Below are 13,764 nucleotides of genomic sequence, written 5' to 3'. Positions count from 1 at the left end.
CCGCCAAAACGGGTGTGTGTGTGTGTGTTGGGGGGAGACTGCACCGCAGGAAAACACCGTCTGAGACGTACACGGTTATAGGCGAAAAAATACGACTTAAAAGAGATTTCAATTTATATTTTTTTAAAAAAACACGAATATTCTTAACGCTGAGGGGAAATTCAGACAAACGTCAAATTAAAAAAAGACGACTTATCCGGCATCATATAACTATGGACGGAAAATTAAGGGAGAATCAAACGCGTTATAAATTATGATGGTACAGTAATAAAGAAATCTTATCGGTTGTGTTGTAAAATACTCTTTAATACGTTGTTCTTCTGAAAATGGTATATTTTAAGGTAGATGCCTAGGGCAGTGACACTTCTAAATTGGCGCTACGGGCTAATATGGAAGTGGGAGAGAGAGAGAGAGACGCCGGGACAAAGACCCGTACACAGCGCCTCCGGGCCCACACACAGGGAAGCCAGAGCCGTAAATAACACCGGGAGGGAGAGCCGGGCAGCCGTGAGCGCCGGTACCGCTCAGATTCGGGGCCTGTATGAACCGAACATGCCCAACCTCCCCGGCACCTTAGTCACGGTTTTCCAAAATGGCGCCGCCCGCGATAAACTACAGGAACCCGAAATAGCGGGGGTATCGCTCACACGCCCAGCACAAAGCCCACGAAACTGGAGTCGCGGTCGCTCCCTTCCGGCTAATAAGCTTTTTAATTTTAATCAGAAATGATCCAAACCACCGGGCTGGTAAAAACCGAGGGAGAGAAATTAAAAATGATAAGGCACCGCCGAATGCACCTCGGAGTACGGTAACCATGGTGTCGCCCATTTTACTTTTAACCCGCCATTTTTCTTAGGGCATTTTCTTCCCAGCCCGGCTGCTGCCGCGGTTGAACCTAACGACTCTTTTTTTTTAAAATCAACGTTTTAAAATGTCGTTTAAAATCACATCTCAAGTTACTACCGATACCTCTCCAGACCAAAACGCTAACTACTAAAACCCACAGCCAACTCAAGCCTTAATTTTTTGTTTAACTAAGGTTGGTAGGAAAAAATCGGTTGTCCACTCGCTGCTATCTGACTAGACCGAAACGATTCAATCCACAGTACAATTTTCAAATTGCCCAGCGGCAAGGCACCGCTAAATTAAGGCACAGACTAAATTCGGGCAGTAATATGGCAGCTCACGCGTAAGTTTAAATGTTTTATGGGGGTAAAAAAAAAAACAAACTAAAACAGGATTGCCGCTGTCTCGGGATGTGCTCCTTCTGCAATCGCTTCCAAAATCCACCTTTACGGTTACGTGCAGAGACCCGTGCCGGAATATTGAAAAGTATATTAAAATAAAATATTTTATTTTAGACAAAAAGTTGTCTGACTTAGATTTTTTTTTAAAACTAGGCGTGCACGGTCACAGTACTATGTATTTTCATACACGGCTATCTAGGCCAACAACAAAGCTACTACACCGGCAATACCAGGAAAAACGTTAATGCAGCAGCACTGGTGATACCAGTAATCAAATTCCACATATTTCACATAGAAATAAAGAAATGCGTGCGAACACGCTTGCAACCAAGCCTGAACACTACTGCAGCCCTGCCTGCAAAAATGACTACAGTTACTAGGTAGGTCAGCTCAACCGCGTCTCCGTCCGTGTTGATAAATAATGTCCGCAGTGTAACTGCTCTCACCTGTGTTATAGACGTGCAGCTCGTCCACGATGCCTTCATTGCCTCCTCCGAAAACCACCATCAGCTCCTTGATCGCCACGGCTCGGTGGCCATGGCGCGGCCTCGGGACCGGGCCGGACCAACCGAGAACCCGCTTCCAGCGCGGCTGGAGAACGAAGCCCGATCCGGTGGTCCCAGATCCCACGGAACCAGAAGAAGACATTTCTTTAAAAAAAAAAAAACAGACAAAAAAAATCCCCCGGAATTGTTTGTTTAATCCCAGCAAAATGATACGATACCGTAAAGTCTACCGAAACCAATAAAACTCGGAAACTAAGTTATCAAAGGGAAAAAAGAAAAAGCGCATCTCATCGAAATATTTCGAATGTTGTAACCCTCTTTCCCCGCTGGGTTTTACAGCACACATTAAACTCAGTTTCCAGAATGTTTATTTTTGCGGTTTAATATTCAGGAAGATGCAAGTCCATGGGTGCCGCCATTTTACAAAACAGCGGCAGATGCTTTGCAGGAGATCTGGAAAAAAAAGCCGGCTTGTCTGTAACCCATCCGCTGCACCACCGGGGCTCAAAATCCTGGGCACTGAACGCCACAGTCCCTCAGACAATTTGTGATCCTCTTTCCCCCCTCGAAAAACGCATTTATTCGCCCCGTCCCCGCAGTTAAATCCCTCCAGTTGAAAAGCAGTGCCACTCCATGGGAGCCGCCATCTTGTAGCAGCCAAACAAACCTGCCTTCCTTTCGCCAGTCTAAAAAATGGCGAACGCGAGAAAAAAAAAATAATGAAAAAATAAAAAAGCGAAACCAAGCGAGGGTAAAAAAAAAAACACACACACACAAGAAAATATCAGAAGTTAAAAACAGCAACAAAAGTAATGACCACCCAAGCGCTTTTTAATAATCGGGAGCTGCAATGTGTTATGCCTGAACAGAAGCGTTAGTGTGTGACGGCAGTTTTATTTACTGCAGAAAGGCTATTTTCATGCTTCCCTGGGAGCTGCCATCTTGTTCACTAACCCAACAATCCCCTCCTCTCTCTCTCTCTCCAGGCTGAATGGAGCGCCGAGAGATTTACCAGGGGGGCGGGATGCGCTGCTTCATAAACAATATTTTCTTTTTCGTCCACCTCTGCCACTTCCAGACACGAAACAATTCTTTCCCGCTACGAGCCCATTCAATTTAATTTGACGACCCGGGTCTTATTATAAGGCACCTTGCAGCCCGTTAGTGCAAGGTTCACATTAAACCATCATCTCTACAGTCCCCTGCAGAAACAGAATTCCGCTTTGCACCTCTCTTGCTAAGTTCCCTCCCTAAATCTTTTCCGTTATTTCGTTGTATCTTAGCATGTCATTTTTACAACAAAAAAAAAAAACAATCAATGCGTATTTATCAGGCCACGGATGGATAAAATAACTTGATATATTTATTTTTTCTTTTCACGTTTCTCAGGTGGAAGCCGCCATCTTGTCGACAAAAACAGCCCCATTCTTGCCTCCCTCAAGAAAAATGGCGGAGGCGCTAGCCATAACAAAATAAAACGGCCCAAACAAAATGACACGCGTGGTTTTTTCCCCCCAACCCAAAGCACTTACTTTCGTCACGTCGCGAATTTCAACAGAATGACTCGAAGACCGGACTTGGTGCAAATAACCCGGGTAACGTCGGTTTGTGAAGAAGTATCTTCTCTCATGCCTGCCTGGGAGCCGCCATCTTCTTGACAACCAAACAACAAGACAGACAGCTCCCTACACCCACAACAAAAATGGCGGACAGCTATGAAGTTAACTTTTTTTATATAAAACAACACAACATGCCACTTTAAAACCCCCGCTTGGATGGATTTTTATCAGACATCGTCACCTTTCTTTAACAACACTCGTCTACTGTTCAAAAGTAAAGTTATTTAGCAATTTAGTTTTTTTTCCACAATGTAATGGGAGTTGCCGTGCAGTAAACAAAGGAAATCCACATGCCCTTACTCAAGATGGCGATGACAACTTTACTCAACATGGCGGGAGGGAAACCGGTACTGGCACTAAGCAATAATTTACAGAAAGAGTGGGCTTATTTCATGTCAGTGCCGCGTTTATTTATATCGAAGTTCGATTTACCGGTGGTACAGTGCGTTTTGTTCATATTTTATGGAGATTAAAACAATTGCACACCGACGCAGAAGCAACCGAACCCGTCCCCGCCTCCCCCTTTTACAGTAAAATATACAGCAAAGGAATTGGAATCGGCTTAATGGGGTGGACAAAATATCGTGTGGTTATTTGTGTGCCTCTGATGTTTTCCCGAAGCGCGATTCAAAAAGATGTGACGCTTTCCACCATTTCGTAAAAGCAGATTTGAATTTGTGTTTTCTTCCTAGTGTATGAACCGCCATTTTGTCAAAAGAAACCCTCTCCCGGCCAACTCCCCGCCTCCGTCTCCGTTTACAGCAGGGGTCCTGTCAATGGGTTTCTTCTGAGGTAAAACGCAATGACTGCCGTGAAGCAAGACGCAGCAGGCATCCGACCTTAACGTTCAAAGAAGCTAAGCTGTGCCAGCACCGTGTCTGTTATGCGCCACATATATAATGACATCACATTTTAAATAACAGATTAGTGCATTTCAAGGTGATCTGGACAAATGAGAGATGTTTTTTTTTTTAATCTGTAGATTTTATCTGAAAATATTCACTTTTCAACACAAAATCCATTATTATGATCTCAGGGTATTATAAAAGTAAGAAAGTTTACACACAGCAGAATATCATTTGGCTCATCTTCCTTGTTTGTTAGAAGCTTATTGTCCAAAGACTTGATCTTTTGAGGACTTAAAGCTTTTAAGTACGCAAGTGATGCTGCATTGATATGTATGGGTAGGTTGTTCCAGGCACCCACAACTCTTTGTGTGAGGAACTATCTCCTGCTTTTCATTCTAAGCGCACAACAGCCTCTTGACTTTCACATGTCAATGGGTTCTTGTGCCACTACGGGTCCCAAAGCAGCACACTAGTGATGGCCTGGCAGGATTTTAAATATTTCCATGACTTTTCCCTGTTGTGTCCATGGATTAAGACTAAAAATACTCAGTTCCAACTCCTTCAACCCTATGATCTTATTCAGAATCTACAGTGACACAGGAACCAAAGGATGCAAGTGGAATCTACAGGGAAGAGCATTTAAAACTGAGAATAGGAGGTGCACCTTTGCACAAAGGGTAGTAGGAGTGTGGAACAAGTCGAACAATTACATTATTGAAGCCAATACTCTGGGTTCTTTCAGGAAACAGGTGTACAAGATCTTTGGATCAGACATCGAACAAAACAGACATCGAGACAGGTTCAAATTAAAAAAAATAGTAGCTAATTACCAAAGGAGCTTGATAACTCAAATGACCCTCTTCTCGTTTTTAATCATTACAGTATGTTCTTATATTGTGATTGTACTCCATTTACATCTATATCCTGTAGTCCAGTTCCCAGTCCTGGTACTGGTGACCCACCCACCTGCTAATCTGTGGTCCGGCCCACCTTAATTACTTAACTATTGAACCTTAAGTGATCTAAGAAGTTGCTGCATTGAAATGTTTGCATTTTGTTTCTAGTGACAAGCTTGGGGTTTTATGTTACACAATACAATGTTCAAAGCTCCAACGTGTTTAAGAGTTGGGAACGAACAGTCCGAAGTAACCTTATTATTATTATTATTATCGAGTCGATGAAGGATTTGATTGCGTAACTCGGGAAACAGCTGTAACAAAAACAACAGCTGTGTGGGTCACCGTACCAGAATTTGGAACCACTGCGCAATCTGTCTCGGAAATACAAAGGCCTATCCACCACCACCCTCTACCATAACAAAATGTGCAAACTCCTGAGTATTACTAGAATGTATTTTCACCACAATAATACTGAGCCCTGTGGCTAAATATTAAATTTCGACATCCTTCAGAACTGTATCCAAGTCGAAGCATTATTTACAGGGCTAAGCCGCCAAACAGTGCAGTGATTTGTGTTGAGCCAGAGCCTGTCCCAGCAAGCAACAGGCACAAGGCAGGGTACAGCCTGGACAATACGCCAGTCCAGAGCAGAGCACACACAGAAACAAACATTCACTCTGGGACCGATTTCCCCAGAAGCTAATTCACCCATCAGCGTGTCTTCGGATTGTGAGACGAAACACGAGGAGAACATGCAAACTCCAACACAGACAGCAACCCAGGAATCGCACCCAGGTCCCCGGTGCTGTGAGGCAGCGAAGTCACCATTCACCCATATTTTACATATTTCAATCAAAATATATGCCCTTGTAAACTCCCCTCGTTACTGCAAAAGAGATTAAGTTCCCTTGATCTGATGGTAATATTCTATTAAGGCTGGAAATTAAAGTGTGGTGGAGCAGTCACTGCAGACAGAGGCAGCGAGAGTAAAATACATTTCTGACACAGTATCCCAGGGCTGTGGTCCTGCACTACAGCAGAGTCATCTTCCTGTTCCTGGTTCCAACATAAAAGTGTTGTTGAGTTGTGGGTTTTTGTCATTTTTAAATGTCCCGCTCACTTATAAAACAAGGTTTGCAGCCAAGACGGGGACTCCATGTCTCCTTGAATCTTTCTTATTGGCTTTCCTCCAATAAAACACAACAAACAAATAACGATTCCCCCCCGGCTACACACAAAACCTCCTCATTTTTCCCTTGTCCCCCTCAATGGTCCTCACTTCCAAGATCCAACCTGAGGATCCTTAAAAATACAAACAGCTACAGTGGAGACCACCTGCAAGAAGGCCCTGACTGTGACAACTGCTGTTCTACTTACCTCCCACATCTACATCCATCCACATCCCACACTATCCCACTCCTACACCCATATATCCATATATATATCCATCCATATCCATACATCTATATCTCCATCCACATCCCACACTATCCCACTTCCTTATCCATATATACTGTATATATTCATCCATGCATATATGCATATATAGTTCAGGTGGGGAGCTGCGTCAGCATGCGTAGGCTGCAAAGGAACAATAGGTTTATTCCATGCTGAAAAAAAGAAGAAAGAAAACACAACCAAAACTTTTTTTCAGCATGGAATAAACCTATTACTTGTTCCTTTATATGCATATACTGTATGCATCCCACATGCATATATCCATACAATATAATTTAAATTTAATTGCTTACACTTATATAGCGCTTTTCTGGACACTCCACTCAAAGCGCTTTACAGGTAATGGGGATCCCCTCCACCACCAGTGTGCAGCCCCACCTGGATGATGCGACGGCAGCCATAGTGCGCCAGAACTCTCATCACACATCAGCTATCAGTGGGGAGGAGAACATAATACATATATATATATATATGCCCTGCCCTGTTTAAAGTCGCTAACAGTCTTCTTCTGATGGCTTCTGATTCTGGTTCCTTCTATCCTTATTCTCTTTGACCCAGTGCTGCTTTTGAAACTGTTAACCTTGACATCTTATTTTCTCATCTTGAGATTGTGTTGGGAGTTTTTTCACTGCTCTTAAGTGGTTCAAGTCTTTACTGATCTGCCAGCACTTTCTCTCTCTTTGGGGTGTCAGTGCTGAAGTTGGACTCGTTAAGTCTGGTGTTCCTCAGGGTTCAATACTTGGCCCCTTACTATTAAGCATTTACATGTTTACATGAAACGTTGTGTTCTCTTTCTTCTTTTTTTCAGCATGGAATAAACCTATTACTTGTTCCCACTTGGTCAGCTATTAAGATCACATAGTCTAAATGATCAGTTATACACTGATGATACTCAAATCTATGTCCATACTAAATCTGTGACTGTAGTGTGACTGTGGCCGTCTCTGCTCTAATTGCATCTCTGACATAAAAACATGGAATACTCAAAATTCCCTTAAAGTGTGACAAGACTGAAGTCATGCTTCTAGGCACCTCCCATCAACTTTGTAAAGGCAGTGCAGTAACCCTATCTGGGGGTGGCACTGTACTTGAATTTCAATCTAAATTAAACAACCTGGGGGTGATTTTTGAAGTTGAACCCCCCCCCCCATGTACATCATATTGTAAAAACATATTTTTTCCACCTTAGAAATATCACCAGACTATGTTGTTGCTAACTGTCACTGAAAAGCTGGTCAACACTTTTGTCTTTTCTCAAATTGACTACTGAAACACTCTACTCGCTGGGGTACCTAAATCCCCACTGATCAAACTGATTCAGTTTGTCCAGAATCCTGACCAGGTCTTGTGCAAGTGATCACATCACTCCTATGCTGGAGTCCTGGCACTGGCTTCCCATCAGGTTTTGTGTCGACTTCAAAATCATGCTCACCTATAAGGCTCTGCATAGCTTGGCACCTCAGTACCCCTCTATCATCCCACTACCCACCTCGCAACCTTCATTCATCAAATTCTCCTGTCCGTCCCCCAAGCCTGTCTACATTTTATGGGTGACAGGACCCCAAAGCTCTGGAATTATATCCCGAAGAATATCAGAGACTCCCTTTCCCTGAGCTCCTTCAAATCAAGACTCAAAACCCTCTCCTTCAGAAGGGCTTGGATTTGACTGGTTCTGTGTCTGCTGGCCCTTTGCTTTTCTACTGTATTCCAAACCCCCACTGAAATTGTGCAATTCTGCTCTAAATGTGTACTTTCTTCTTACTTTAAAGCCCTTTGCGAAGTCACTTTTAAAGGCGCTATACAAATAATGGATCATTTTTATTATTACCCATTCAATTCCACACCGTGCACTGGGAATCCCAGCAGCCGCAAGTCCAGGCCAGGATCCGGTGTCGCCAGCAGAGGGAGTGTGGTGGCTCCGCACACGGCGCCACAGAGTTTTAGCCCGGACTGATCTCACATCTGTTTCTTCCTCTGCGAGAGAGAGGCCTGGCTGGCTGCAGGAGCAGAGCGCACAGGGAACGGCTCTGCCAGAATCCTGAGGTTTCCTTGGTGATGGGAATCACCTGTCGCCAGGGAAACCGCTGGGTTAGAGAGCAGCACTGCAGCCTGCACCTGCCACTACACTGCCCATCCTCACGGCCGGCCTCACTGTCACTTCCTCCCTCCCTCCCTCTCTCACCCTCACTGGGGACGTAGATTCAGTTCTACTTAAAAGATTCCCTAAATCACACGACTCGATTCACTAACACGAATCGAGCTGCCCCACTCCAGCAACGACAGCATGTTGTGAATTTACTCCAGGTGTTTATTCTGCGCCCGACCGGGCAGGTCCAAAGGAGGCCGGGGGGGGGGGAGGGATCTCCACAAACAGCCAATGGACGCTCCAGCTGCCACCCAAGTCTGTGTTACTATTGGGCAGCGGTACTTGGGACAGAGCGTTTCAGCCAATGGGAGGGTAGGAACTACCCCAACCACGCCCATTTGGCAAGACAAAAAAAAGACCCCGGAAGAACAAGCGATCGCTTCAGAGCAACAACCCGGCTGCCGATGAGCTGACCGCAAAACATACAAATACCTAAAGCAACATCTACTACCGAGGCTTTTAAAGACCTGGTTACAGCGGTGCACGTACCGGTTTGCAAAGTTTTTTTTTTAAAAAAAGGGTAGAAACTAAACAGAGCCAGCAGCAGCACTGGCCTGTGGTTGCCGATACCGTGCAACCCGCTCGCAAAGCAGCAGGGCGGACGCAGCGGCTGCCGGGCCGTCGGCAGCCCGAGAGCTCCAGGCATGAAGGCGGCGCTGATACACGTGTCGCTCCCCGCCGCCCTCTGCCTCGCCGTGGCGGCCAGCGGCCTCTTCGACTCGGTGGCGGTGGAACTCGGCTACGAGCACTACGCGGAGACCCCCGTGCCGGGGCTGCCGGCCTGGCTGGCCATGCCGTGCAACTCGCTGGTCAACGTGGGCTACATGGTGCTGGGGCTCTTCTGGCTGCGGGCGGAGCGGACGAGCGAGGGGGCGGCCTACATGAAGGACGTCTTCGCCTCCATGGCCCTCGCCTACGGCCCCGTGCAGTGGGCCCGCCTCGCCACGTTCGCCCGCCTGCCCGCCGTGCTGGACCAGTGGTTCACCCTCCCCATCTTCGCCTGGGTGCCCGTGTGGTGCCGCTACATCACCCACGGGTGGCAGCCGCGCCTCTGCCTGGCGGCGGAGCTGTGCTCCCTGGGCAGCTTCGCCCTGGCGCTGCTCCACGACCGCGGGTTCGAGGCGGCCCTGGGCCTCCACATCGCCCTCGCCGCCGGCCAGGGGCTCCGCGTCCAGCGGCGGCACGGAGACGCGCTGTCCCGGCGCTACCTGTGCCTGGCCCTGCTGTCGTGCGCCGGGTTCGTGGGGCTGAAGCTGCTCGACCTGCCCCTGGCCCGCTACCGGGGCTTCCGCCGCCTGTCCGGCCACTTCTGGTCCAAAGTGTGCGACGTCCTGCAGTTCCACTACAGTTTCCGCTTCCTGACCCATCTGACCCGAGCCGCAGAGAGACGGGCGGTCAGGGCGGACTGACTCTCTGCGGACCGTCCAGACCCGTCAGCCTCCTCGGAGCACCGCCGAGCTTTAGCTCCGGAGTCCGGTTCTGTCCAGGCGAGCTCTCTGCCCGAGATCAAGCGAACGACTTTCTGTCTGGGATCGCGCGAAGGGATGGCCGGCTTTCTTCGTCTAAAACGCCCCCAGCAATGGAGATATACATTTTAAAGAATATGGGGATTTTTAGAATGCAGTATTCTTATATCCGTTTTAGAGCAGACCTGCAGATCGCTCAAATAAATTGTAGCGTAGTGGCTGAAGTTGTGTGGTACGTCACTAAGGTCATCGGTCTTTGTTCAGAAGTGTTCTGATTTTATTTCCCTGATGAAGGCATATATTTTAAAATACCGTTCAATACGTGAGAAGAGGACGCAAGTTACGTAAGTTATTCCTGGGGGGACAACAGCGAATCACGGCCGGCCGCCCCTAGCAGGAGTGATAGAAGCGCGATTTTTTACACCTGTAAAGTTCCCCACAAACGGCAGAGCTATTTCTGCCAACACAAGAGCGGCCTCTTGTGGCCTCATTGTGTAGTGCAGGTGACCGGCCTAGAACCGATTTAAAAAAAACAGGAGCAGTGACCCAGGGGTGAGCGATCCTGGTCCTGCAGGACACCCCTGCAGACACACTGACCGGCCCTGGTCATTTAGGGTCAGTGTGTCTGCTGTGATGTCCTGGAGGGCTGGTCAGTGTGTCTGCAGTGACGTTCAGTCCTGGTCCTGCAGAGCCGGTCAGTGTGTCTGCAGTGATGTCCAGTCCTGGTCCTGCAGGGCCGGTCAGTGTGTCTGCAGTGATGTCCAGTCTGGTCCTGCAGGGCCGGTCAGTGTGTCTGCAGTTGTCCAATCCTGGTCCTGCAGGGCCGGTCAGTGTGTCTGCAGTGACGTTCAGTCCTGGTCCCGCAGAGCTGGTCAGTGTGTCTGCAGTGATGTCCAGTCTGGTTCTGCAGGGCCAGTCAGTGTGTCTGCAGTGATGTCCAGTCCTGGTCCTGCAGGGCCGGTCAGTGTGTCTGTAGTTGTCCAGTCCTGGTCCTGCAGGGCCGGTCAGTGTGTCTGCAGTGATGTCCAGTCCTGGTCCTGAAGGGCCGGTCAGTGTGTCTGTAGTTGTCCAGTCCTGGTCCTGCAGGGCCGGTCAGTGTGTCTGCAGTGATGTCCAGTCCTGGTCCTGAAGGGCCGGTCAGTGTGTCTGTAGTTGTCCAGTCCTGGTCCTGCAGGGCCGGTCAGTGTGTCTGCAGTGATGTCCAGTCCTGGTCCTGAAGGGCCGGTCAGTGTGTCTGTAGTTGTCCAGTCCTGGTCCTGCAGGGCCGGTCAGTGTGTCTGCAGTGATGTCCAGTCCTGGTCCTGAAGGGCCGGTCAGTGTGTCTGTAGTTGTCCAGTCCTGGTCCTGCAGGGCCGGTCAGTGTGTCTGCAGTGATGTCCAGTCCTGGTCCTGAAGGGCCGGTCAGTGTGTCTGCAGTGATGTCCAGTCCTGGTCCTGCAGGGCCGGTCAGTGTGTCTGCAGTGATGTCCAGTCCTGGTCCTGCAGGGCCGGTCAGTGTGTCTGTAGTTGTCCAGTCCTGTCCCCTGCTCTCCTGAGCTCAGTAAGAACCCAGTTTAAATGGAAACTCATCGACACACCGCCCAACCCTGATATTGTAACTGACTGATTCGTAAAGGCCATCAGACAAAAACCTGTTAATGGTCTCAAAGACGCCTGTTGTGTAAATCTCATTTGAAGTGACACTATAGTCCACAGATCTAACTTCAGGTTAAGCTGAAAATCTCACAGTTCAGATACTCAATAAAAAGTCAGACCCAAATAAGAGAGAACAGCAGGCACCCCCCAGATAAGAGCCCCAAAATATGTCAGAGACATTGTATCTTCAATGGAAATAAAGATTTTCCCATTTGCTAAGTAGTGGAATTGAAAGACGTTTCTGTCCCTGATCTCAAAGCTCTTTGCACACAGGGAGACGGGGCTCCCCAGCCCTGCTCGCAGACCTGGGGGAGCTTCAGGAGGGTGAGGGTGTCCTGGCTCAGAGAGGAATTTTGCCGGGACACCAGGATGAACAAGCGCACAGGGGCTCTCTAATGACCAAGTCGGCGAGACCTGGACTTAACGTCTCATCCAGAGGACAGCATGCTGCGCCCGGTCACCACACTGAGGCACTGGTTTGGAAATTCTGGTCCAGTGGGCAGAGCGCCACCTGCTGGTCCACCACCACGCCCCACACTTCACACAGCTGGAACCCAGACAGGCTGGATGAGCTGCTGAGATCTGACAGCCAGGCTGCAGCTGCAGGGTGGTCACCCTTATACAGCCAGAGACTGTGAGAAGTCTGGGGCTGTTTACAACATCAGCATTCTTAGGTTTTATGTTAACGACACCGATAATAAACAACAATAACTGTGCTCACTCCCATCCAAAAAATCTACCAGGTTCAGAAGCGTCACCTCACTCGCTGGGATATAGAGATTCATACAACCTGTGCTCTGCTTACCGCATTCCCACTGACACAGCTCCTGCAAACTTCAGAGGCATGTTTATCTCGGTGTTCCCGGGACTCTCCAGATTCTGAGCAAGTTGTGCGTCCGCCGGCGTGTTTGCGGTCCGGCTGCGCGCCGTGCGTTGCGTGTTGCGTGTTGCCTGTTTTGTATTTGCCGAAGCGCGTGACGTCCCGTCCCGTGCCCTCCCCTCCTCGTGCTTGTAGGCAGCACACCGCCTCCACGTGCCAGCCTGCTCTTCATCAGCTGAGAGAGACACTGACAGCAGGCAGCGCACGCGAGAGCTGCGGGCCCTCCAATCAGCGGGCCGCCCGGGCGCCTGCGCCGGCGCGAGCTCGGCCGTCGCCCGCTGCCCCGCGCCCCGGCTCGCGAGCTGCAGGTTCCGCCGTCTCGAGGGGCGGGCGTGACGTGCGGCGCGCGGAGCTGTTTTGAGGATTTCTGAAGGCAAAGGCAGCATCGTTTACAATCAGCGGGCTAGAGGGCTAGAGCTGGGAAAGGCCTAGCCGTGCAGTGCACGTAAACAGAAGTGCCAGTTCACAACCTCGGAGTTTCAGAGCTAAAGAGGAGTGCAGCCCAGCGGATACACCACTCCGTTCTCAAGCCAGAGACAACGCTTTAATACAGAAATGTCTAAACTGCCTGGCTACCAAGACGGCGTCTACTACCTGGGATGAAAGTGGTTTTGAACGTCACCTCAGCTGACAACATGCCAAACTCGTCGTGCCGTGTCATCCGTGTCGGTGTGCTAAAGTCACGTGCTCTCGCTCTTTCTGCCAGACCCGACTCGCCGCTGGACAGGATCCGCAGCCCTGACGAGCCCCTGCCGCGGGACTCTGGGCTCCAGGATCGAGTTGTGCAGCCGCTGGCGAGCATGCACACTTGAGAGCTTGCTTGTGTGTCCGTGTGCGTGTTTACCTGTGTGTGTATGTCTACCTGTGTTTGTGTGCTGTGTGTGTACATGTCTACCTGTGAGTGTGTAGACACCCCCCTCACCCCCACAGCTCACCCCGTCAGAGTTCTCTTCATTAGGGCTCCCAACGCCCCACTGAAGACATGAGCACTACCTGTGACACCCCTGTGTCTGCAAAAGTGACTCCAGTAAGAGTCTGTACTCCAGGTGTGTGTGTGTGT

General features: G+C 49.0%; 2 protein-coding genes across 3 annotated transcripts in view; one reads left to right on the top strand and one right to left on the bottom strand.

Annotated features, from left to right (window-relative positions):
- The window catches only part of LOC148838998 (host cell factor 1-like), a 42,133-nt gene extending 29,491 nt beyond the window's left edge, over positions 1 to 12,642 (bottom strand). The window contains exons 1-2 of one of the 2 annotated variants that reach the window (XM_088938332.1): positions 12,630 to 12,642; positions 1,694 to 1,897 (exon numbers count right to left, since the gene is read on the bottom strand). In XM_088938332.1, the coding sequence (XP_088794458.1) occupies positions 1,694 to 1,895 (202 nt within the window). In that variant the 5' untranslated portion in view covers positions 1,896 to 1,897; positions 12,630 to 12,642. Of the gene's footprint in view, positions 1 to 1,693; positions 1,898 to 3,285; positions 3,424 to 12,629 lie in introns of those variants that run through there. The other variant, XM_088938324.1, reaches the window with a different exon arrangement.
- On the top strand, positions 9,092 to 10,409 carry tmem187 (transmembrane protein 187). The gene has a single exon (XM_088939379.1). The coding sequence runs from the start codon at positions 9,368 to 9,370 to the stop codon at positions 10,130 to 10,132; it is 765 nt and encodes a 254-aa protein (XP_088795505.1). The 5' UTR covers positions 9,092 to 9,367; the 3' UTR covers positions 10,133 to 10,409.
- Positions 12,643 to 13,764: the final 1,122 nt, after the last annotated feature.

Source organism: Atractosteus spatula, chromosome 2 (genome assembly GCF_055471065.1).
Source record: "Atractosteus spatula isolate fAtrSpa1 chromosome 2, fAtrSpa1.hap1, whole genome shotgun sequence".
Lineage (NCBI taxonomy): Eukaryota > Metazoa > Chordata > Actinopteri > Semionotiformes > Lepisosteidae > Atractosteus > Atractosteus spatula.
The sequence above is the reverse complement of the archived record's forward strand: the minus strand, read 5'-3'. Positions and strand labels throughout refer to the sequence as shown.